The 26,313-nt window shown below is 44.9% G+C and overlaps 1 protein-coding gene across 1 annotated transcript; it reads right to left on the bottom strand.

Moving 5' to 3' along the window:
* Positions 1-1,338: 1,338 nt before the first annotated feature.
* Positions 1,339-23,011, bottom strand: vwc2 (von Willebrand factor C domain containing 2). Its single transcript, XM_029521721.1, has 4 exons — positions 22,784-23,011; positions 15,662-16,385; positions 14,448-14,577; positions 1,339-2,356 (listed from the first exon to the last, which is right to left on the bottom strand). Exons 2-4 carry the CDS (start codon positions 16,304-16,306, stop codon positions 2,205-2,207), a joined length of 927 nt encoding a protein of 308 aa, XP_029377581.1. The 5' UTR covers positions 16,307-16,385; positions 22,784-23,011; the 3' UTR covers positions 1,339-2,204.
* Positions 23,012-26,313: the final 3,302 nt, after the last annotated feature.

Genomic DNA, 26,313 nt, shown 5'->3' with positions numbered 1-26,313 from the left:
CAGGAGACTCGAGGCCTTTTGTCTTTCAGCTTTCAGATCTGTTAGCTCATCTAAGTCATGATGTGAAACTGACGGCGCTTTTGTTGACCGGAGGGTTTCTCAGACTTTATGATGTTTTCATTTCAAATGACTGAACCGGCCGATTGCTATAAATGAATAATGAATTTCATCACCTATTTTAATACGAACACGTCTCCGCTCAGTGCAGCTGTACACTTTGTCTGCAGCAGGCCAGGAGCCTAATTTCAAAGATGCGGGGTCGGGATGTGTTGGAGTCTCACGTGGGTTTCTCCAGCAGATGTGTCCAATTAATGGCCTGTCTTTGAAGGATTTCCGAGATGCTCACTGCTGCTGGGAGTTTTATGTCTAAGTTAAAGACCCGGCTTCGTTTCTGATGAGCAGCCTTTATGGGCAGACTTAATCACATCTCTCTTCAGTCCAATCACACAGACCATGGATCTCGGGCAACTGCTGAAATATGAATTGATCTAAAGCCAATTGTGGGTGTTAATGACCTGGACAGAGCAGATGTGGGTGACAGATAACATCCCTGGTCAGGACTCTGATTTAGGTGACACTGACCATATCCCACTGTTGTCTTTTCACACAAAAGAATATTGACAATATCCCTAAACGGAGGAACACTCAGGCAGAGCACATGAAAATGGGCTCTTGGCATTACAAATGAGGACTGACGGATGAAGACAAATTCCACAATCATTTAGCACTCGTATGCATGAGCACAAGTCCCCATTTTTTCCCCTGAATGAATGATTTCTGCTTTGAGAAACAGAGGAGTTAAGGCTGGTCAGAAAACCTTAATAGATCTGTGCTGCCGCTCTCCTGCTGCTCTGAGAGAAGCCTGTCACATAGCATGTACATGCATTAAGGCTTATTTACTTCAATCCTGCCGAGGGGCTGACAGGCACGATTCACTGCTGGAGATGGAGCGTCATTGTCTGGCTACCCATCCATGTGAGAGTTTTACGGCACGGGCAGCTCAACACAACATTTGCATCTGCAGAGCAGGCTGCCACAATGCGAGTGTCCGTAAACCTGCACGTCAATCCCCTTTTATAATCTTCATTCACCCTCAAATTGAACACGTGGGTGGGAAAAAATATGCCACAAGACCTTTCAGTCTTTTGGAAGCAAACTAGGATCAGTCTTTACTCATGGAGTTGAAATGAAAGAGACAGCCAGTCTCTCTGGTTTTTATTATTGTTCTTCTATCAACTGGAATTAAAACAGCAGCATTGTTAAATAAGTTAGTGTTGACTTTGAACTCATTAAATATTTACCTGTAGTGTTCTCCACAAACGGTCATCCTGCCCATCCTGGGACATCTAAAGAGTGGATTGGTTCGACTCTGCCACAGTCAAAGGTTACCTACCATATCTGAAATGCCAGATCGTTTATTCTAAAAGGGAAGGATCTGGGTCGATCTCTTCATCTGAGTATATTTGTTGATTCAATTTCGAAAATTTTCATTCAATTGATAAGACTTGAAGATGTAAAACGCCGACCTGTCAGCGAAGACTAACCACTGAGACCTTCAGCTGAGGGGAACCGTTCCTGCACAGATTGGCATTTATTTGAAACATGAACACACAGTACCAAGAAGAAATACAAAAAAAGCACTTTCAAATGAAAAAAACACATCTGGACATCCAAAAGAGATCAAACAAATCAGGAAACAGTCGAGTCCTCTTAAATTTCCCCGTCTTGTTTCTAACTCTGCACTTGTCCGTCTAACACAGCGAACCTCCTGCTCCCTAAATCATCAAGTCGAGTCTGCACTTCGGTGGTGGAGGGGCAGGTGTCACGATTTTTCGGGACGTCGAGGTTGTTGACCTCCGAAGACAGCTGTGTGTGGTCTATACATTCTGTTGTTTTATTGACCTCTGGTCCAATACATTGCTTATTAAAATACAGCCTATAAAAAATATCTTTTCACTAGTTCAGCATTAATGACCCCTATATGTGGATATTCATAAATAATTTAAGACATAGATAAATAGATATTCTGTGTGTGGATTATAAACTTTCATAAAAGCATTTTTCTTTTCAGTGATGCAGGAGTGACTGGAGTATAAATGCTGAGATGTCCGACCCTCACGGGGTCAAAGGCCCAGAGGTTACATCCGGGCCGGCTGGCGCTGGTGTTTCGGGCCAACATCTCCCCGAACGGGACAGGCCAAAGCCTAACTCCGCTGGCACTCGTTCTTACTGCAGGTGGCCTGGCGCTCGATCTGCCACGTGCCCTCCTCGTAGGTGCAGTAGCAGATCGTGCACTCGTCGATCTTCACCTCTCGGCCGGCCGGAATGACCGTGGTGTCCGCGTAGCAGTTTGGCCCTGTGGGTGGCAAAAAAGACGGAAAAAACAGGTCAGCACGCACTCAGCGACATTACTGGGGTCAAACGTTGAATGTTGTTATCATCATTTACTCCAGTTAATTCATTTGTTGTCCAATTTCAAGGAACAGTCATTTATATGTGTTGGAAGATAAAGTACGAAGACCTTTAAGGTTTCTGTTTTCTCCCACCACGACTACATACATGCAGTTATCGTACTTGAGCCACCAAGGACTTTGTTCAGAGTGAAAACATACAGTTTACACTCTGAACACATAATTCAATGTCAGGTTTCTTTGTGCTGCTTAACACACACACACACACACTTCTCCGACTGAAACAAGCAGAACGTCCTGATTTGTGTTGACAGAAAAACAGGTAATTTCCGTGGCATTAAATTAGTGGTTTGGGTTTGTTATGACACAGTTATCGTGGCCACAGACAAAAATGATATTAACGGGATATCCACAGAGAATTTCAAATCATTTGCGTTCTTGTCATTACCATATATAATAATACATCGCATATGGTATTATTTTACGTTTTTACACGACAGAATGATACAAACTGAGCTGTATTCAGATGGGCCACTTCCACCCACTCATTCACCTGCTAAGATATTTAAGAAATGTCCCAATTCAGGGGTCCACGAAGTTCTGGTCCTATCTAGACGACGAAGGTCGAACCAAAAAGTAACAATGATTTGTAAAAGGAGGAAAAAGAAAACACATTTTTTTCAAAAATTAATGATGTGCTTTATTGAAGGAGACTTGAAACTAGAGACCATAAACTCAGAAGAAAATGTAACTGTGGTAATAAATCAAGTGAGACGGAGGGACATTTTCCTGTTGATAAATACGATCTGTCCTATCTCACCTCCTGATGGCCGTTAGGGAAGCAGCCTCCGTCTGCCTTGGTGTATTTTCTGTTTTGGTTTCGACCACAGAAAATGATGTACAGACTACTAAGGTTTTAATAATGTCATAATAATAAGCCAGATATGAGAATACAGTGTGGCGCAAAGGCCAGCGGGACTAAAGCTCGTTGGAAAGTAGGACAGAACTGAAGTTATTCTTTCACTGCGACTCTCAGATGTCAGATCTGCTGCAGTGACCAGATTTCCATACAGAGTTCAGCTCGGCTGGTCGCCTGAGTTTGTTTCCTTCAGATGGTTTCTTGACATCAGTCAGTCAGTCAAAAAAAGGAAAGACAATAGATAATGAACATGGGAGACTGAGTTAGCTGCCCTTCAATTTATTTCTCTCAGTGGAAAATGGGCTCTCACATCTGGGCTTCCATGGATTCATTCCCAAAAATAGTGTTCTGGTTATGTGAATATGAGCTACACGAGCATCAGGATTTATGAGCTGGTGTCAGCAGCCATTTCGGACGCTCTTCAGGATGAAACTGATGCTGATCACATTTAACAGAGCGAAGGTGTTTTCACCGGGGTCCCTCCAACGCTGCCACAAATCATCAGCTGCATGCGTGTTTGTTTTTCAAATAATAAGCATCCGCCATCATTTCAGGCGAACACTGCTGGTTGAGAGGAAAGAGGACGCTCCGGTGAATTCCTGGATTACAGTGACCGCTCTCAGTTCACATGGTTATATCTTCCACTCTGTCTCACTCCGGGGTTCAGATATTCAATCTGAGCCTTTTTTATTTGAATTTACACCAAATTTTATTTTATTGTGCTCATGAGAGATTTTATACCACAAGTAAAATATCAGTCTGATTAAACTGGAGTGGAACGCTGCGTTACTGCCAAATTGGGCGATTGTTCTAAGAGACTGGTCTCTTTTATTGAAGGAAATTGGTTCACTAATGGAACATTTCTGATGATTCCTGTAAGTAGCCTGGAGACATGCAGTGGCAGAGCCAGGCTTCATTCTTTTTGCCCCTCTCCTGAATGAATTAGCATGCGCAGAAATCCTGTGGCCAAGTCCACAAAAGCCAACATAAATGTGCTCGTTGTGTCACCCACAGATTTACCTCTTCCGCAAGAGGTGAGTTGGGAAGGGCCTTTGTGCCGCCGTCCTGGAAAGGAAGTGCTCATAAATCATCCATTATCTCTTAAACTGCACGGCAAAACATAAACACTGAGGGAATTGTTCCAAGCATCAGGTAAGGCATAACAATGGCCACTTCCCTCAGACTAACAAGGTCTTGGGCCACTCTGTTGTATAATTAAGATGCTGATAAATGGGGAGTCTCTCAGCTGCAGCCGCTGCTTTTCTTTGGACGGCGGTGCAGCAGAGGGGACATGTTGGCACATCAATCAATGTGAACAGTTTGCAGAGGCCTGTCAAAATGTCAGCCTCAACACATTTATAAGTCCTCAGATGAACAAACACACATACGCACACACACACAATCAGAACAACAACCCATCCTGTGTCCCACGCCGCTGTCGCCACTGATTCATCATCATTAGCAGCACTTAGAACACAGTGTGTCGAATAAAAGACGCATATGTCAAGGATATGCTGGGAGAGAAAAATGCAAAATTTAATCATGCACTACCAAATAAATGAGAAGTACTTCCTCCCGGAGCTGGGATTAAACCACAGCCTGTCAGCCAGACATTCATGGTTGCATGACATTTGTTTGTGTTAATTTATGCATGGATTCAGCGCCACTGTGCTTACTCATTGCCATCACGCCATTATTCTGCCATTCATATCTCACCCACCTTTTTGTCACTGCTGCATTAATATAATATATCCTCCTCTCGCCGTCATTCTCTGCCTCTCTCTGCCTCTCTCGCTCTCCGGGGCAGAAAGAGATTTTTATAGGCCCATCAGGCTTCACAAGAGCTTTTCAGCGACACCCAAAGCGGCAGAAACAAATGGACTGTTCGTGTGCACGAACGCTTGGACTCAAACTGTCACTGCAGCGTGTTAGAAGTTGGCATGGGCAGCCTGTGAAAAGATAGCCATTAGCACCTGTGGCTTTTGGCTCTGCAGCAGTGCCTGATAATGGACAGGGAAACGAGGACACATCCCAATCATCGCACCCTTAATTCAGAAATGTTATAAACTTGCAGAGCTCCATTATACAGTAATGGAATAAGAAGAATAGCAGAAATCACTCATCATAATGCATTTCTTGAGTACATTTGCATTATAAATACAGAATAAAAATGACCTTGCTTTCCAAAGACAGGAAGTAGGAGCAGTTTTGCAGGGAGAGACTGTGATTTAAGAGCAGTATGAATAATTTGTTCAGTGAAGTTTTTAAACATGACCCTTCATGCATCAAAGCTGCAAGACGCCGGCTTTCTTATGAAACTGTTACCTTGTGCGAATATTTGTTGTTTTCCAGCTGCTGTGCCCGCTGATAACCGACTGCACACAAGAAACACGACTGTCACAACCCAAGTCCTTCACGGGAACGGCGGCGTCCAGGTGAGGCGCTTTACTGGAACACCTTCCCCGTAAACACCGCGCTTAGAGCTTTGACGTCAACTCTGTGTGACCTTGTTGTTTAGTTGTGCTTCTGCGTTTTGAAACGTGTTCGCTATGACTTTTATTCGGGGCTTAAAACGTAAAACATAATGTGACTAAATATGACCTCCTTTTCTAAAGACCATTGTCTGTTGTCAACATCAGTCCAGTAATGGAAAATGGCCTTTAGACTATAAAGCAGCATTGCTAATCAAAAGGGAGAAAATTGGAGAGAAACTCATTTTACCCTTTTGTGAAATTATCAGACGAGACAAAATGTCATACTGTCCTTTTTCTTGCTTGTCTAATAAATGAAATCAGTGCACACTTTAGTTATCATACCTGATTATATCATTTCCTATAATTAATGTCATAAAACACACATACACACGCTACGGGCTGTCATTGTGTTTGTTTTTGTTTTAAAACAACACAATATTTCAATATTGAGGCAATAATTGCATTTTTTATGAATTGATTTTGAAGCACTGCTCCCCAAACGGAGCTCGTCCGCGGGTCCTGTCGATTTGGTTGATTTCTCTGCATATCGAGCTGAAGCTGTGTGAAAAAGCCTCTAAAACCTGAGCGTTTTGTTCACCTTTCCAAACCAGCATGTGAGGAATAAATGGTCTCAGCTCTGACTTCATTTTTCTTTTTCGTATTATATCATTTATGCAGCGATACAAAGGCGAGCAGTTTTCTGCTGTTTCCTTTAAAGCCATCATCACCATCAGATCGGGGACACAGCAGCAGGTACACAGCCGACTACCGCTGATGAGTCCACAGACAGCAGCGACACAAGTCATCAAACACAAACAGCTGTTCACAGACGGTTCATGTGTGCTGACAGCTAAGAGGTCGCTGTTATTTTGATCAACCATTTCAGCGTCGCTGTGTGTTACCAACAGCTGACCGTGCTGCGGTGAGATGTTGAAATTCCTTTCATGATCTCAGGTGATCATTTTGGAGCTGATTCATAAACAAAAACAAAACAAAAAAGAAAGGAAAATCAAACAGTGATGGAATTTCAGCCGTGATAAAGTGTCAGCTGACGTGTGATTACTCGACGTTTTGAAGCCTCCAGCTAGCAGTTTTTCTGTTGGCCACCTTGCTTTGTATTTTATTTTATTTTTTCAAACCAGAACATGGCCAACAGCTTTCACTGAAAATGAGACAACGAAGAATTCATCTGGACACCAAATTCCATTTTGGCAAAATTAAACTTGCTACTGATTCAAAGCAGGTCGCTATGCTTGTTCTTCTCCAACCAGACAAAGGAAAAATCTCATTAGACGGGATCTTATACTCTAAAAAACTTCACGAGAGGTCAAAAACAGAGATTCATACCCCTCAGAGATATTAACGTGGTCCATTAACACAAAGATTCACAAAGATGCCGTCCGTATTCTTCCATTACGCCCCATTACAGACACGGCTGGAAGCTTTTTACTATTTGGCACAACTTCTTTCATCCTTTGTAGTTTCTGTATCAGTGAATGTACTTCACTGTGCTCCTTTGATGCTGCCAATCACATTAGGGAGCTCCCGACATCACCTCCTGAAGCTGGATGTAGATTTATACCTTCCCTCTTCACTCGTGTTCCACCAGAGAAGAAACAGCGTCGTCTTCAGAAGGAGCCACGTCTCAACACACAGAAAAAGATGTCGATTGTTTTCTGAGCTAAGATCATCGATTACAGTCTTTATCAAGTCACGGATAGAATTAGCTGATTCTGGATGTGTGGAGAGCTGGAGACATTAAAAAAAAGACACCAAAAAGGCGTGAAAGAGCAGAATAATCTTAAAGGTTAAAGCAAATCCATGTGAAGACATCGACGTCTGCCTTCAGACTGTGTGGGACCTTTAACTTCTGTGTGTAATTGAAGGTTTTTAAAGGAACAAAATGGTAAGTTTTCCACATTATCAGTGCAGCAATGTGAAGCTTCTCAGGCGCAGCAGCACCTCGGGGCCGCAGGTACAAACAGGCACTAAATTTTACATTAATTGACTGAGACCGGCTGCAGGTTGCTGCACTATTTCCTTATCTGTGCTGCCAGAGCGAGATGGCGGCTGCTTCAGATGGACGAACCACATCGCCTACGTTCGTGTAAACATCCCTCCATGAAAAAACAGAAAGAAAAGAAAACAACAAAAAACTGTCACGTCTTAAAAGCTCCTCTATGAATCATGCCTCTCTTAATTTAAATGAGTCTCTATTCCGCTTGGCAACCAGGCTACCGTGTCTTGTGTTGCTCTGTTTGAAGTGATTTTGGCCCCGGTTCAGACTGTTTATCACATCCCCCCCAGATTAGTGTTGACCCTAATGTCTAAGTCTTGAAGACCGCCGCTTGTTTCCTCATGCGTTGCCAAGGCGATACCCTGCAAGAGCAAAGGACAAGATGGGAGGGAGCAGCGGCCGAGGTGCCAAGGAGAGATGTTTCTCCTGCAGTGATTTCGGTTATTCAGTTCACTTATTTTCCTGCCGTTCTTCAAAAGCAGATGCTGCAGGACAAAGAAAACTGGGCCTTTCTCATCTTTTGCACCTATTTGTTGTAAGAAAAGGAAAATGATATTTAAAAAAAAAAACAGAAGGTCGTGGGCTCGGTTCCCGGCCTGGGTCCTTTCTGTGTGCAGTCTGCACCAGTTTGGGTTCATTGGTGACTCTAAATTGTCCGTAGGTCTGAGTGACCCCGCCCCTCACCCAAAGCGACTCCAGAACCCCCCGTGACCCGGAAATGAGCGGTAGAAGATGGATGAGTGAATGAAAGAATCAACAGCGGGAAAAAGAAGAACTCGAGGCTCAGGGATGGGGTTTTTTTTCCTTCCTTTCCTCGTTGACTCATATTGACTGGGATGAATCAATATTGCTTAATTAAACTTCATGGAGGAGAGCGAATGATAGTCGCAAACTTCGGGGGGGTATGAAACTATTTAACTGCTATGTGTTCTACTGCTTTAAGATAATGAGTAAAAAATGATGAGAACCTGCCTCCATTCACAGCTGTTCTTTGATATTCATGAACAACTGTCTGGGGTGGATGTAAGAGATACCTCTCACTTTCATCTTCCTCCTCTGGCTCTTCCCCAAGTGTCTCCTCGTGTACAAACTGAATAACACATCTGAGACTGGGTGCTCTGCCATAAGCATTGATTTTGCATGCCTGAAAAGGCCAAGATAATGCTCGTGCATAATTGATAAACTTATCAAACATTGAAATTCTTCGTTGTGATTTCTGTCAATAGTGGGGGAAATGGTAAAAAGGGCTGTTAGCAGGGAAATGAGGGTGGAAGACAGAGATGACTGAAGCTTTTTAGAGCTCTGCTGTTCAGCCTTTCACCCCATTTATTCCATATTCTTTCCTTTTTTAGACTTTATTTACGGACCCATGACTGTCCTTTTTATGGCTGTAGTGACACATCTGGAGGAGTGTTTAATTGGCTCCCATTAATGAGCTGAGCTTTGATGTAGCACCTCGGCGGCATCAGAGATCCGGGGAGGTCTTAAACATCTGCATGCACCTCAAACAACATCTGCAGACGAGACAAACAACAGAACTGGAGGAGGAACTCTCAGACGACCTCCAGTAACCTTATGTTTTTACCTCGTCCGTATTTCATCAGCAACCCCCACCCACCACACCACGATGGCACGGCCTCATATCGAGGGCTGCTTGATCAACAGTGGCGGGGTGGAAGATGATGATCATTGATCTTCATCATTTAAATCACAGCGCTCCTAAAAAAAAAAAAAAACTGGCCGAGACACATCATGAATAAAAGACAAAGTGAAATTCAATATGTAATCATTTTGATGATGAAACGAGCTTAAGAAGCTCAGTAATGATGTCTGCCGTCGGTTTAATGCTTTCAGGAGGGATATACATGTCTTTATACACAGTACGTGAACTGCTGAGGGTTTCTGAAGGATCACAGATGACATTTTCCTCCAGCAGGTGGGAGGTGACGCTCACAGAGATGTCTGGTGATGGTGGAGCGTGCAGGGGGGGAATGTTTGCACAGAGACCAGCTTGACGGCACAGTTCATCAAATCACAGCCAGAGATATTCCCCGTCCAATACTGACACAGAGATACTCTGTTTAATGAACAGTTTGAGAGAGGCAGACAGAAAAAAGCTACAGGAGCTCCAGATATAACAAGGGGAATGTGGCACAGATCTAAAAGTGAAAATCACCAGCCACAGCTTTAAATACACTGCAAATCAGGTGTAAATGCTGTTAAAGGCTATTTCTGCCACTGTGCTCCTGTTGATTACACAGAAAGAGACGTCGAGGCAGCCGTAGCGTTTCATTCAGGTGAATGTGTGAGAGTCCCGTGAAAAGGAAGTCTTAGATTATCTGAAGAATTAAAAAAAAAAAAACAACAACAACATGGCTGTCAGATCTCATACATTAAGCAGATAGTGTCGCTGTCACTCTCTCACCTGAGCTCTCAGCCCCGCCCACCTCGTCAGGATTATTCCCCTCACCTGCTCCTGATCACCAGTCAGTCAGTCTCTCCTTCTCACTCACTCACTCTTTCCCAGATTGCTTTGAGTCCTCGTGTAAGACCTCATCCATTCCCTCTGCCTCGGAAAACTGACCAGCCTTCTGATCCTGACCTCGCCTCTTACCTGTTACCCCGGTGAGCCCCACCCTCAGCCAACACCTCCATCAGGTCAGTGATGTCCATCTTTTGGGTCCAAACCTTCACAGTCCTGTTCCTGGACAAAGATCCTTCGTGGTTCAATCTGAAAAGATTCATGTCTCACCAACAATATGGCAGCAGACACCAACAGAGAAGGCTGGAAAAGTCAAACCAAAAACAGTGAGCTGACTGATGGCGGCCCTTCACCGCCCAGCAGATGGCGCCAAGAAAAGCAGTCCTCATTTCTGTCCTGTCCAGTCCTGGCCTCTGTGGTCGTCCTGTGACAGATCGCTGACAGTTAAAGGCTCATTTTCTTCAGCATTCGTTTACAGTTTTCTGACTTGGGCACCTTTTGGCTCAGCATTTTGCTCACAAGCTTTTTAATTTAACTTCTGTCTGGCTTCTCCTCTGCGAAAACACTTTCCAAGGTTGCTGTTGTTGTTGTTGTTGTTAGAGTATTTAGAGCCATCTGAGATGCCACACCACTCCTCACAAACGATAAATTAAATAACTGGAACAATCACAGCATCAACCGGTGGCAGCCTTAGGTTGAGGACTTGACTAAAATAAAAGCTTGAACCAGAGATTTAAAGTGTCTGTGGAGGGTTGTAGTTTCAGAACTCCCCTTTCATAGCTCTTGTTAAACCTTCCCTGTCCGATAAAAGCAGACAGGTTTCAAACTCCAGGGCCTCGAGTTCACAGATATCACACAGGCTGAATAATGGCCGACACCTCAACGTGGCCGTGTGTGCGACATTGTTGTGATCCTCCATTAATGGACCACAACAAATCCACAACGATCCAAAGTGCAACTGTGAGAGTATCAGCTTCGGTCAGCTAACTGCAAGTTAGCAGGTTTTTCTATAATAAAAGCGGAGTGACCCCCCCCCCCCCCCCTTTTTTTTTCCACAACAGTCGCATACATCTGAGGACACACAACTGCAAAGAGCCAAGTCGATACAACACAGACACACAGTGGAGAGAGCTGGTAGCCAGCGTGCTAACTGATAAAATGGATCTGTCGCAACTCATCTTCAGGTTGCTGCTCCCGGAAAAGTGCTGCAGCCTCCAGTGGTGATTGTGCAGCTTAGAGTGTGCATCCTGTCGTCCCTCAACAGTGCAGTTGTGTTTTTGTTTTTTTTTGCTGTAGACTGACCAACCCGAGCTCTGGAAGACATTCGAGTCGTAAATCAGTGCATTGACCGCTGAATACCTATCTATCATCTACTGTGGAGCCATTTGTTCCTTTTTTCCAACGCTGACAAAAGCCCATTATCAGCTGCTGTTTTCAAGCCTCTGATTTGTAGTTTGTTTGTCAGCCATCTTGGAGACCAGAAGAAAACATATTTGGAGGAGAAGGTGGAGCTCTGAGGGAACGAGGTCAGCAAAGCTGGGAAAGCTGAAGAAGTCACATAATTGATAAATTCATGAATTCAGTTTCATGCAAACTGAACAGGCTGCTGTGTTCGAGCTGGAAACACAATTTCTCAGTTTGATAGTTCGTTTTTTGTTGCGTCTGACATCAGACAAACGTGCTGATACATTTTCCCATAGATTTCAATAAAATCCGAGCACTGGCTTTATTATTTTGACCCGGTGTGTGTCCCATTCTGTAGATCCCTCGACCCGTTCTGGGTGTAAACGGGCCGACAGCCTCTCAGCGGTGGAGCGTTCTGTTTGTTGAATAAACTGAAAATCCTTATTGGCTGACTGAGCTTGCGGATTTGTTGGGACTTCTGACTACAGATCCATGTTCTCTTCAAGTCTGCCACATCTCTGCACCTACTGTACTGTATCTACATCGGTCTCCTTGACTGATGTGTCTGCCAAAACAGCCCAGCAAATCCACTGGGCATTGCACAGCGGCGTGTGGGGGGGGGCAGAATGTGGAGCGCTGCCCAAAACTCGGCACAAAGTGCTCTCGGCATGATCAATATGTGCATACATAAAAAGTGTGTGAATAGCAAAAAGGGAACAAGGGACCGGCGTGTAGTCCCCGAGATTACAGCAGGCAAATATCATTAGTACATGAAATGCTTCATGGCTGGCAGTTTTTTAAACTCTTTATCTCTGGACGTCGAGAGGCAGGAATTTAATTTGAGTGAGCCAACCTTTGATTGATAACCAACGCTCACCAACGTTTCATTATATGCAAATACGAACGTCTGTGATGTTTATTGAACCTAAAATGATCCAGGAATTATCCGCATGGGATATTCCAGGTGTAATTATGATGAACTAGGCGGTGGAAGGTGTTTAAAGACATTTAGGTTATCATTTAGTTATCATTTTCTCTATAGGGATGAATTTTTATGCAAAAGATATTTTTTTATTTCACTGTAATAATCTCTGACTAGTAATTATGTTGTATTCAGTATTCAAAGTATGAATTCTGAGCGTGAACACAGCATGACTCGTCATAACAGCTTTCTTTTACCCCAAAAACTGATATTAGCCACGTTGTTGTTGTTTAAGCGGCTCAGAGAGAAGCAGCATTTAAATGTGAAGTGTTCTGTCATCTGGATTTTTTGTTTTTGTTTTTTTGTTTCCTCTTCATGCAAATTGCTCGCTCTTGTTTATGGCAGAACGGCTGCACCACTTTAAGATTCCAAGTCAGAGATACATATCGCAAGTCATCATTCTTTTTGCTGAAGGAAGCAATGTTGCTGACATTGCCACGTTGCATTAGAGTCACAACCAAGAAAACAAGGGGACATAATCTAGGACATGCTGTCTGGAATCATACAAAACAACTTCAGATAATCGACTCTGAGCCGCAGAATTCCTCTTCAGATGGGCCGGAGCTCCCAAACCAATAGAATCACAAACCCACGGCACAAAACGCAGACGGACCTGAAATCCCTCCCAGACAGCATCCTGCCAGCATGGATTTGGATTTCAGGAAGCATTCAGGAAGTAATTATATCACATTAGCACACCGGGAGATGTTTTTTTTCTCCCACCAGTCACGACTGGTTAAGCAGAGTTTCAGTGTGACTTGGAGCTCTTTATTTACATTATTACAATCGTGCCATCTGATACAGAAAGCAGCTGTAAACACTGCAGTGCAGCTCGCTGCCATCTTTGCATCAGCGAAACGAGAAGTGCAGCCTTTCTCCTGTAACGTCTGCTGAGATGCCCTTGAGCAAATACATGTGACACCAGCCTCGGGCCAGATGCACAGCGCTTTGTGTAGGATCGTGACTCAGTGTGTACGCACAAAACCAGAAATAGGCAAACGCTGTCTTTTCAGCAGAGTCACAAAGACTTTGTGCACATGTGAGATTCTGTTTTGTGAATCTCAGTCATTGAGAAAACGGCTGCACATGCACGAGCCTCATTTTCACTCCAATAATTAGCGTTAGATGGATGAAGACTCTCCCATCGTCCATCAGTCGCCTGAACTCTGCGACTTCAATTAAAAAAAGAAACAACAGATTGCTGGTTTAATTACGAACTGAGTTCAATAAGTCCAGCTATAAAGTCGACGTGTCTTCGTCAGGCCACAGACGACTGACACTGTGATGAGGTCAGACTAAAACATGGCTGAGAATAAATACACAGGCTATAATCCTCAACGTCCTGTAAATGATGTACATTTTTAACATTTCTAAAATTAGGGGGTGTGGCTGCTTTGTGATTGACAGATTGTACCACCCAATCACGAGAGACTACACAACAGCTCAGATCCCCCCCCCCCCCCCACACACACACTGCTCCTCAGCTCCACCTGCCCCGCTAAATACTCCTCTGGTTCCAAAAAAACAAGATGGCTGACGGATGAATAACAAACAGGAGGCTTCAAAATGGCAGCAAGCAAACCGGCGAGTGACATCACAGTAGGGTGACACTTAGTAACACCTCGAGGGCTGAGAACGGGCTGATCGAAGGCAGGAGCTCTGCGTGCAGGAAACAGCGTACATCTGCTGTTTTCTTTGCACACATCACAGGGTTTGTGCTGGTTAAAGGCGTCGAAGTGAACCTTGGCCTCTACTCACCGCTCTTGCAGATGGGACAGCACTGATCCGGCTCGTACTCCGGGTCCACACACTCGGTCTGAGGGCAGGCCGCCACCGAACACAACACCTCCCCGCTTGGCTCGCACCGGCACTTCTCGCATGGAGACACCTAGATAGCAGTAATTAACACCCTTACAAACAGTTCACACTCGGATACACACTGAGAAAAAAAAAAAAAACAGACTTCACCGCTTAATTAATTTCTTGCTATCTTTGAGTCTGATGCTTTGTTTGTCTCGGTGTCTGTCTCTCCACAGCTTCACCATTCAATCTGGTGATACAGCAAATTAATAGGAATGAGAGACAAAAGTAACTTGCAATGCTTCCAATTTTCTTTCTGCACGAGCAGCAAATGTGGAAATCGGTCACTCATATGTCCTGAAATAGAACATACGCGGGACAAAAACTAAGATTGATTGGATACATTTGAATGAATCTATATTTTCTGTGAAAGGCTAAAGCATAAAGCTGTGCACCTCCGGACTTAACAGGGAGCAAAGGTTAATTCTACCGATGTTACAGCAGATAGTAGCAGCTCACGCCTCCGCTAAGCACTCCAGTGTGAAAAATGAAGCCAGGCAGCACTTAGCAGTACTTCAGACCTTAGCAATCAAGCATAAAACCTGCCTGTTGCTTGGTTTCAAACACCCCCCGCCATCTCTTCCAGCAGAACCCCCACCGCACATCAGAAGGCTGACGTGTGCTGCTGCTGCTGCTGCTGGAAGTGGAGATTTCTGAGGATTGAAGACTCAACACAGAGCCGTCTATAACCTGAACCCCCCCCGCTGACGCACTCACCGTCACACAGTGGAGCATCAAGGTCCGGAAAATATGGCGTCTCACAATACGCCGCGGTTCAGCCCGGCGTGCAGCTTTTCAAACAGTCAGAAGATGAAACGGTGGAGTCTCAGACTCCCACATTTAGCATCACCCTCTGTGTAGTTGTATCGTAACTCCAACTCTGATTCTATCGCGTCTCAACACTCGGCTAAATTCAGCCGCGGTAATGTGCTGGTGTTGTGTGAGGAGAAAAAAGACAAGTGCTGACCTTTGCCATTATAAATCTGCCTGCCTCCGAGGCAGCGTACCTGCTGTGATAAACTTCACATCGAAGGGGCAGGACTGTTCTGTCAGCACTTCTTTCAAGTTTTGAGCATGTCAAAAAAATGAGTGAATGCAGTTAATGGGCTCACCTTAAACTCTTCGAGCGAGGCGTACACTTTGCCCCGAAACTCGCAGTAGTTCTTCTTCTCCTTGCACTGCGGGCAGCACTGGCTGGTGTCCACTTTAATGCAGCGAGGGTGGACCTTGGGACATTCTGGCTTGGTGCACAGAGGGCCCTCGTCTGTGCAGAGACAAGGACAGGTGGAGGGGCCGGGCGTGAACTGCTCTCCGATGGCGAACACAAAGCCGCTCTCGTCCATGCAGCCCTTCCCCCTGTAGTCCGGGTAGGCGTACTCGTCGATAGCGTCCATGGAGAGGGCGACATCACTGGTCGGGCCCTCGTCTATTTGATTCAGGCTGTCCTGCTCGCTCCACAGCTCCTTCCCTCCTTTAGATCCCTGCGTCGGCCCAGTTCGGCTCAGGGAAGTCCTGTTGGGGCCTAAAGCGTTGATGTCCTCCAGCCGCCGCCGCTGCTGCTGCTGCTGGGCGCCATATCCCAGCGGCTCCTCAGCGGGCAGCTTGTCCTGATGTTTGTCCTCCCTGGCTTGGGTCAGTACCCTTTCCAGACGTTCCTGGCTCATCGGTAAGGCCGCGACAGGATTACACAGAGCGCCGCTCATCAGGAAGCCGAGAACAAAGAGAACTTCTGCTGTCATGGCAACGAAGTGCAGCATCTCTCCCCACCACCAGCGAGGTGGGAAAACACCTTGGCTCACATAACACACTTCACATCTCAGGTGTGATCCAGTCCATCTGGAAAGAGAAAATGAAACTGGGGTTATGTGCTCGGCATTTTGTCACTTCTCATCCCAGACGTAAGCTTTTCATCTCATTTAGTAAAACAACGTGAGAATATCGGGTGACTTTGTCAAAAAAACAAAAACCATCCCCCTGCATGTGATGTACGCCTCGAGGATCAGTGAATCGGATCCTCGGGACAGAGACTATTCATAGGGCTCTGCTAGGAAATCAATACTGCTTCATACTGTAATACTTCCCCGCATCAATTGGTCACAGCAGTGACTGAGTAAGAGGAAAATCACCAAAGAGGGACCTGAATCTAACGCTCTTAAACTCCTGCTCCTCTTCTGGAACAAAGAATTGGGATCAATGTCTGCTTTATTTAAATGAATCACAGTCAGCAGCACAAAAGAAAAAATTGATCTGAAAATAGAACATAATTCCAGTCTGGCAAGGTAAATTTACTGTAGCTGACCGAGGCTGCAGTCTCAATTTCAGAATGGAGATCTTCTGCAGCCTTTGAAGGAGTCAAACATGCATCAAAACTTCCTGTAAAAGAAGCCCATTAAAATGTCCTATTGTTTTTTTATTTTTTATTTTTTTGTAATCATCAAAATCAAAGCACTTCCTCTGCACTTCTGAGGAGTCGATACAGCTACAGAGAGAAATCTCAGGCCCAACAGCAGACGTTGCAGAGGCTGCACATTTTTTGAAAAAACTGAAGACGATGCTTTTGTTTTTACTCTCTTGCTTAACTTCTTTTACTGCGGCCTGGAATTCAAATGTCTGCTACGACGCTTTGCTGCTCACGGTGGCCTACTTCCATTCATTTCCCTCACTCCAAATGTGTGGTGGTGTCGCCGAGCTCCTTCCAACGGGCTTCAGACGTGTTGACACTTTCAGCTGCTTTTGAAGGGAGTTGAGTTTTAACTCTGTATTGACTGACACTTCAATTAACTGTAAAGTCCCGCCTGGGCTTGTTTAGGTAGTAGTTCACCCCATTGATTCATTTGTCATCCTTAATGAACATGGCTAATTTCTAGCGGAGCAATTAGGAGCCTTAAACAGGAGGTGAGAAGCAACTGAGCTCTAAGTAAACAGGAAGGAAACATGATTAGGTTTGTGGTAATACACAAGCCGAGCTGGGATCATGTCAGGACATTAATTCAGTCTGATTTGGCTACAAAGTCCGAGTCTGCCTGATAGTTTAAGTTCAACATGTTGAGATTTATGAATTCTGAGCCGTCCCGAGAGAGCGGGGGCGCAGATTAAAAAAAAAAAAAAAAAAAAAAGAAGGGCTGAAATTGACTTCTGGCACGCCGGCAGTGTTTTAGCTGAATTGCTATGTTTGAGGCAGAAGGCTGTGCCACTGAGAGGAAGCAGGACGAGGTGCATACCGATAACACTGCTGCAGCTGAGAGCGAGGCACAGAGGGAGAGTGATGAGAGCAGGCCTCATTAGTAAAAGGACCCTCATTTGGCTTTTCCCGGCTTCACCTCTCCACCTTAACAGCTGTTTCTAGCTGTCACACAGTTACTGCCGCCGCCGCGCTCTGTCAGGCTCCTGGTGGCCTTCAGGCGGGCTGTCAAATGGGCACAAACTAACCACGGCACCATCTTAAAGGATCAGCCAGCTGCTTGGCGTACGACATTCTCTCGTTGTCGGCAGAAGAGATCACAAATGGATTGTTGGAAGAAGAAGAAGAAGACACAGCATTGAGCTGCGCTACCTGTAACAGTCCAGGTTTAAAACCTGTGAACATAATAAGGCTATATTGTTAAGCCATGTTTTTCAAAAGCCACAAATGTGTTGGCGCTAAACGAATCAGTGAAATAATTTAATTTTAAGCCAAAATCTCCGAACCTACAGCACAATATTCACCTTTCGTTGCTCCATCACTGTTAAACTATTTAAGTTTGGAGAGAGTTTACTATGGATGAAATTCACAGTGAGTTCAGTTTCATTTGATTTTTGTCGCAGTGTTTGCTGAGATCTGGAGCCAGATGGCTCTCTGGATGAACACAAAAGAGCGATTTCAAAGGTTTCCTGGTTCTGCGGACGATAACTGCGTCCTTCAACAAACCCAACGGACGGATCCTCTGAGGCCAGCCCTTTCCCGAGATTCGCCCTAATTGATTCATGCTATTGAAAATATTATGTCAGCAAAAAACACAACAAAAGAGCTTAAGACTTCCATTTTTGATGCCGGTACTGGGCCTCAGCTAACGGTGCGAGCCAAACCATGGCCAAAACCTCCGATTTTTCTGAAAGGAAAAAAAAATTATTGACAAGGACGACAGGCAGCACGGCTGAAAGGGCCAGAACAACTGACAACACAAAGAGATAATCCTCCATAGACCAGACCAGACCAGAATAGATGTCATTTCACATTGGCCTTCAAGGTCTAAAATGCCTGAACAGACCAGATCCTGCGAAGGACGTGGCCCCTGAATCGGTACACTGTTATTGTGTACACTGCTGAAAGGCTGCTCCAGATTCGCTAAACTTATGTTTGACTTGCCATTCCTTAAAAATGCAGCCGTTTTCTAAAAACATCGAACCCTCCGGAAAACAGAAATATGTGACAGGATTTATAACTGATACAGAGAACAAACAGGCTAAAACAATGCTGAGAGAAAAGCACACCAACTGCTGGACTTTGCTGGATTTTCATGGAATTGAACATTGAGGGAAAATGTAGAATAACACCAGCTGTGCATTAAATTCTTTACAGCCTCATGGAGCTCCTGTGAGTGTGCAAATTAAATCATTTGCTACATTCATTGCATCTTAATGCCATCTTTAACACAGATCACATCTTTTCTAAATGTCTGCTTAATTAATTCTCAGCCACACGGCATAATGTGTATCAAATGTCATGAGATTTTAAAGGCTAGACTGGAACACAAGTCCTCTGTGCCGTAATGGTCCCACGGCACTGAACATTTTCAAGATGCTGCAGTGGATGCTTCATCTCATGGCTCAGCTTCACAGGACGGGAACTTTCTTACATTTTATGGTGTTTGCATATAAGTCATTTGGTGAAAGGTCACGAATTTATCGTTGGCCAACAGCCCTCCAGAGAATCCACTTTTTTTTTTGTTTTTTTGCTTCACTGCCCTTTCCTGAATACTTGCTAAGGCGTTCTGGCAGGAAGCAAAAAACAAACAAACAAAGCATAAAAACCCAACTATGAACTGACATCACACTGGAATACAGCGTTTCTGTATACATCTCCAAAGCGTCTGGGACTAGCTGGTGTTCTGGGCAATTACCCAGACAAATGTATTAATTGGCGGGTAATGAGCACATAATGTCTGATAAACTGCAAAAATCATTCTGCAGAATCTCTTTCAGGAGCCAAACCTGCTGCTACAAATCTGTGTGTGAGTGTGTGTGGTTTTTTTTAACAGCACAATTAAAACACAGGTGTGACCCGAGTTCTCTAAAGCCGCACAAAAACAAGCGAAAGCCATCAGTTAGTTTATATAAGCCGGCATCACACCCACTTCAATGCAAACAACATCAGCTCTGTAAGTGGAAAAACTCTCAATTAACACCCGTCAGCAACAGATAATTAATTCTGAAAAACAAACACTAATTAGTGCAGAGAAAATAGCTGTATATTTTTGTCTTCAAGAACAGTCAAGTCTTTTCTTTTTAAGGTGGTCATGCTCTCCCTCTGTCATTCATCCGCTGACAGGATGCCAAAGAGGGCAGAGAAATTATGGTAAAATGGTTAATTAAAAATAGAAATATCATGAAAATTTTCAAAAACAATGGCATGAAATTTGTATGACAGACAAAGCTGGATCTGCAGGGTCGACCTCCCCAGCCGGAGTCTAACAAGCAGCGAGAGAAGTCTTTAAAAACAAGATTTCCACTTAATTTTAATGTGGTATGAAATTCTAATCTAGCTGAATTTTTCTATTGATTTTTGATTAATAAAAAATGATGCAAGCAGAAACTAGGAGAAGAAATTTAGAGCGATGCACAACGACCGCCCCCCCCCCACAAAATATTTTAAATAAACATATTAAAACAGCTCCGCTCCTCTTCTCAAACTTTATTGGTCAGGAGTTTTCTGACTTCCCCACAGCAGAGGCAGCGGTCAGCCGCTGTGGGTCAGACCAGAACCAGCCGACCAGCGGGGCGCCCCCCCCCCCACAGCAGAGAAAACTCATTTCAACGAAATGGAATATGAAAGAAAAAATAGGGAGGGAACCGGCCTGCAAATAAACTGTAGAGTGACGTCACTCGATTTAAGGCTGCCATTTTGAAACCTCCACTATGTAACGTGTCCGTCAGCCATCTTGGTTTTTAAACGAGAAGAAACCATATTTGGAGGAGGTGGAGCTGACCTGCTCTGTAGACACGCCCCCTATAATCCCCTCCTGAATGTTTCCTTCTCCAAAGAAAAGTTCCTCTCATCTGTTTGGGTCGTTTCTGTCTTTATCTGATCAGGAGTTCTGCTCAGTAATGATGAAAAATCAGCTCCAAATATCTGATTGTCTTTATTCTGTCAACACAATAAACATACAGGACTGATCCAGAGACTCTGATTGGCTGTGACATCACCCAGCAGAGCCAATAGGAGCATCCGATGTGGAGACATGGCTCTGGACGTCACTATCAAAGATGGAGGATGAGGATGGACGGATAAACACGCAGAAGGAGTCAGACAGTTGAAGCTAAAATAACTTGATCGACCTGCTGGTCCTCGTCTTTGACAGATTCATCCAGTTCTTATGTGTTGTTGTTTTCATCCTTCATTCGACGCAAAGCTTAGATTTTTTTTTTTTTTATAAGGTCACAGAAAAATATTCTGGGAGGACAAAGCAATTAGTAAAGTTGTGACCTCACTTAAAGGGCTCTCCAACTGCAGATTTGTTGGGCTTCTTCAGTCAGGATGCAGATTTGTGTATTAATCCGTCCACCCGTCAGGTAACGGGTCCTCTCCTCCTCCTGTTCCTGCTTCAGGAAGCTCCACAGAGTGATTCTCTGCACACTGATATTTAAATCTGGAGAGAATAAACCCAACGTCAGCCTCCTTTGGTGTTTGGCAGCAGGTATGAATCCGCCCATCAAAGGCCAAAGTTCTGTTTACATCTCAGGCTGTTGAGCACAGACGACGTGACCGCCGAGCTGCAGCTACAGCGATTAATCAGGCAGGGGACCCGGCGGTTAGCTCACGGTTCAATGATGCCCACCATCAGCCATTTGTGGCTCAGAGATTATTGTGGTCATTCTCACTGTCCTGAGCAGAGAAAATAAGACCCATAAGACGCGGTACAACAACCACAGCTCCACTTTGGCTGTTCAGATACTACAGAATTGACAAAGCTTCAGAAGGAGGAGGCTGACCTGCCTCTTCCTGTCTTGTCTTGTGTCACTCAGAGTGGTTTCTTCCAGGGAGGTTAATATCTGTTTCACTCACACAATAAAGCTATAAATAGGGTCAAACGTGTTGTGGCAGAGCTCTCATCTCCAGGAATTTTCCAGACACAAGCTCAGACGGGTTTAGGTTGTTTTTTTTGTTTTTTTTTTTTTGTCTAATTACCATTTACTTTCCATAAAAAGGAGCCGTATTTAAAAAGAGAAAAGGGGATCACAGGATTTGAAGCTTAAAGCCTTAAAGCCTCCCAAAAAAAAAAAAAAAAAACAAGCATCACATCCACGTTGTGTTGGAGGATCCTGCTGTGGGATCAGACTGGAAACTCAGACAGACAGACAGCATGCCCTCAGCTCTGTCTGCACATTACACACTCTCCTGCTTTGCACCTCGCCATCGACGACACATCGAAGGGAGGGGGACAATTCCCTTTTAGGTCTGCTTCATTTTATGACAGAGAGGATCGCAGCGGGACGAGACGTGAAGCGTTTGGACAGCGGAGGCCAGTGGGCTCCGATCTGACAGGGCTGAGAAAGTATTGAAATAATGATGCCACGTTTTAAAACTCGTTTTTGAGCAGATAAGCAGCGCGAAGCGACGAAATCCAGTCAGAGCGAGAAGGGGCACGAAGGCAGGACCCAGAAGTATCCAGCCATCTGCCAGGGAGGGCAGACTGCTGCAGGGCTGTCTAATTGAATCCGACCAGAAGAAAGTTTTCCTGAAACGTGCAACACGAAAAGTTGTCCGCCGTGTCACACCCAGATGTTGGAACGGCCTCCAAATGCCAACACAGCCTCCACAGGTGCGTTAGTTTTCTGCACTTGAAGCTGTTTTAGTTTCTGGTTATTATTTTTTACTGTCCTGCAGCCACCGAGCAGCTCGTTTCCCAAAGTTGATGAGGAACCGGAGCCGTTTTAGCAATTTAGTGCAACAATTACGAATAAAAAGCCTGCAGACACACACACGCACACACACACGCACACACACGCGTGCACGGATAGGATAGGATAGGATTCACCTGTGATCCTCGGAGTCCGATCCGGAGCCGCAGCCTTCGGAGACAGCAACAAATGATCTGCAGCTGAGGGAGAATCAAACTGACGCTCGGTCTGACGCTCAAACGATCCGTTCTCCCGGAGGATGCGCGCGGGTCAGCAGACTGGCGCGCGCTCAACTTTAATCGAGAGAGAGAGAGCGAGAGAGAGAGAGAGTGTGTGTGTGTGAAAGCAAGAGAGAGAGAGTGTGTGTGTGTGTGTGTGTGTGTGTGTGTGTGTGTGAAAGCAAGAGAGAGAGAGAGAGAGAGAGAGAGAGAGAGCTCCGTCTCTCCACTGCTGCTGCTGCTGCTGCTGATGTTCCTGCTCTATTCTGGCACTTTATTTCTCACACTGACCAGAAATAAATAATTTACTGAATGGGAGGAAAAGGAGGAGAGAAGAGGAAAAAGGGGAGGAGGTGGAGGAGGAGGAGGAGGGAAGAGGAAAAAGGGGAGGAGGTGGAGGAGGAGGAGGAGAGAAGAGGAAAAAGGGGAGGAGGAGGAGGGAAGAGGAAAAAGGGGAGGAGGTGGAGGGAAGAGGAAAAAGGGGAGGAGGTGGAGGAAGAGGAGGAGGAGGAGGAGAGAAGAGGAAAAAGGGGAGGAGGAGGAGGAGGGAAGAGGAAAAAGGGGAGGAGGAGGAAGAGGAGGAGGGAAGAGGAAAAAGGGGAGGAGGTGGAGGAAGAGGAGGAGGAGGAGGAGGAGGAGAGAAGAGGAAAAAGGGGAGGAGGAGGAGGAGGGAAGAGGAAAAAGGGGAGGAGGTGGAGGAGGGAAGAGGAAAAAGGGGAGGAGGAGGAGGAGGAGGGAAGAGGAAAAAGGGGAGGAGGAGGAGGAAGAGGAGGAGGGAAGAGGAAAAAGGGGAGGAGGAGGAGGAGGAGGAGGAGGAGGAGGGGCCACAGGAGGAGCAGCTGACTGGATGGAGATCAGGTCGGTTCAGGAGGTCCGAGCTGATTAAACACTTGAATTTGTCATCTGGAATCAGGAAGTGACCTCTGAGAGTCCGTTTGGATCATCTGGTCCTGAAAAGGGGAGCAGATTATAGATGGAACTACAGAGTAACACACACCTGGATGAATAACACACATCTGGATGAGTATCACACATCTGGATGAATAACACACATCTGGATGAGTAACACACATCTGGATGAATAACACACATCTGGATGAGTAACACACATCTGGATGAATAACACACACCTAGATGAGTAACACACATCTGGATGAATAACACACACCTGGATGAGTAACACACATCTGGATGAATAACACACATCTGGATGGATAACACACATCTGGATGAATAACACACACCTGGATGGATAACACACACCTGGATGAGTAACACACATCTGGATGGATAACACACATCTGGATGAATAACACACACCTGGATGGATAACACACATCTGGATGAATAACACACACCTGGATGGATAACACACACCTGGATGAGTAACACACATCTGGATGAATAACACACACCTGGATGGATAACACACCTAGATGAATAACACACACCTGGATGAGTAACACACACCTAGATGAATAACACACACCTGGATGAGTAACACACATCTGGATGAATAACACACACCTGGATGGATAACACACCTAGATGAATAACACACACCTGGATGAGTAACACACACCTGGATGGATAACGCACACCTGGCTCGCACACGCACGTCGACACTGAAAACTAACGGCCACCTTAACCCTGAAATCAACTAAAAAGCAGCCTCTACCTGCTGGGACCTCCATCTTTGACCCCACAGGTCCGTGTGCACTCAGGTTGAAGTCTGCATATAGATGTAAACACAGACACACACATCATGATGACCAGAAGCGATGAAAAGGCCCCATTTGTCAATCACGCTTTGTGTTTTATTTAATGAAATAGGTGAAAGTCTCTTCACATCAGCAGAGAAATTGTTTTATGGTTTATTATTTTATTTAACTAAAGAAAAGCAGCAGTGAAAAGTAACTTTTCATTTTGATTGCGAAGGGAGAGGAAAATTCAGGGGCTCTCTAAAGTCATTATTATTCATCCTCTGTGGAACATGAATGTCAAGAATAGAAGTCAGATTGGATTTAAGTCTTTGGGAAAAATGGCCTTATTTCCACAGCCGTGAGGAGAAAGAGCGAGCTGTTAGCCGTCCCATCTCCGGGTTGAGAAACATTGAAAAATATTGTGTTCACCAGGAAGTTGTGTTAACATCAATAATTAGCTGTTTCTGCTGCAGAGTCAATTTGACTTGGTCTGAAATCACATTACAGCCTCTTCCTCTGCAGAGGAGAACAGATGTTAGCAGCTCTTAGCAGGCGGTTTGACAAGATGAAAATGAAAAGGGCATGTAGTTGGACCAAAGTGGGACCAGGAATATGAGCCATGGTCATAAAATAAATTAAATATGTATATAATTTATGAAATAATTAGGCTGCGCTACGACATTATGTATTAACACTGCAGTAACAGTAATACAGCATTATAATATAGATTATAATGGCTGCCCTTTACCGTCACCCTCAGGTGCATTTTGCTGCAGTTTAACTTCCCTTGTTCATTTTAAATGGAGGACTCTTGTCTGCAGCGCGCCGGGCTGTTGCTCCTTTTTACCTTTTGCACCATTGGTAGAATGCAAACTCCCCTCAGGGAACCAAAACCATAAATGAAGAAAACACAAAAACAATAGTGAGTGAGAGCTCGACTGATGGCTCGAATATAAACAGTCACAACACAACAAATCACAAAGAGTGTCTTGAAGAGGACAGTAACAATGTCTTCCTATTACGTTCAGAATTACATGCACAAAGCTTCTTAACAGCGAGAGCTACCAGACGACCTCAGAGGAACTTGACTGAAGTTGTTTTTCCTCAGGGATTGAGAGACGGCCCAGCCTTCCAATTTGCCACAATTTTTCAAGTTGTTATGCCTCTCGCCAAAAAGATGTTTATGTATTTACTTATTTACTTTTAAAAATTGCTTTTCAGAACAGCACGATGGCAGCAAGCTCCCAAAATGGGCCGCTCACGCCTGCCTGTGTCAGGTTGGAAAGGGAAATCATTAATATAGCATTAGAGGCCGGCTGTGAACTCATGACTGCCCAGGGCACACATAAGCATACATGTAGCTCTGTTCTGCGCTGCCACACTCTCCCCCAAGGTTGAAATGTCATCCTTCACTGTCATTACATTTCTGCCTCCATTAACTATTGATTATCTCCACTTCAGCGTTTCCAGACTTGCCCTGGAAATGGCCCACGTGGCCCGCCGGGCCCTTCCTCTACTGATCCGGCAGAACAGAAGTGCCCACATCCTGTTTTTTTTTTTTTTTTCCCAGCGACTCAGAGAAGGGCAGGGGTAAACCAGGACAGGGAGGAATAAGGAGTGACTACGCTGTGCCCTACCTGCCCATTAGAGGCACGCTTGAGTGGATATCTGGTGGTTAAGTCGCTCTTTTTCGGGGCCTGTGAGAATTTGGCCACAGCCTGTGCTGAATATTTGCTGTGAGGTTGG

Source organism: Echeneis naucrates, chromosome 15 (genome assembly GCF_900963305.1).
Source record: "Echeneis naucrates chromosome 15, fEcheNa1.1, whole genome shotgun sequence".
NCBI classification, from domain to species: domain Eukaryota; kingdom Metazoa; phylum Chordata; class Actinopteri; order Carangiformes; family Echeneidae; genus Echeneis; species Echeneis naucrates.
The sequence above is the reverse complement of the archived record's forward strand: the minus strand, read 5'-3'. Positions and strand labels throughout refer to the sequence as shown.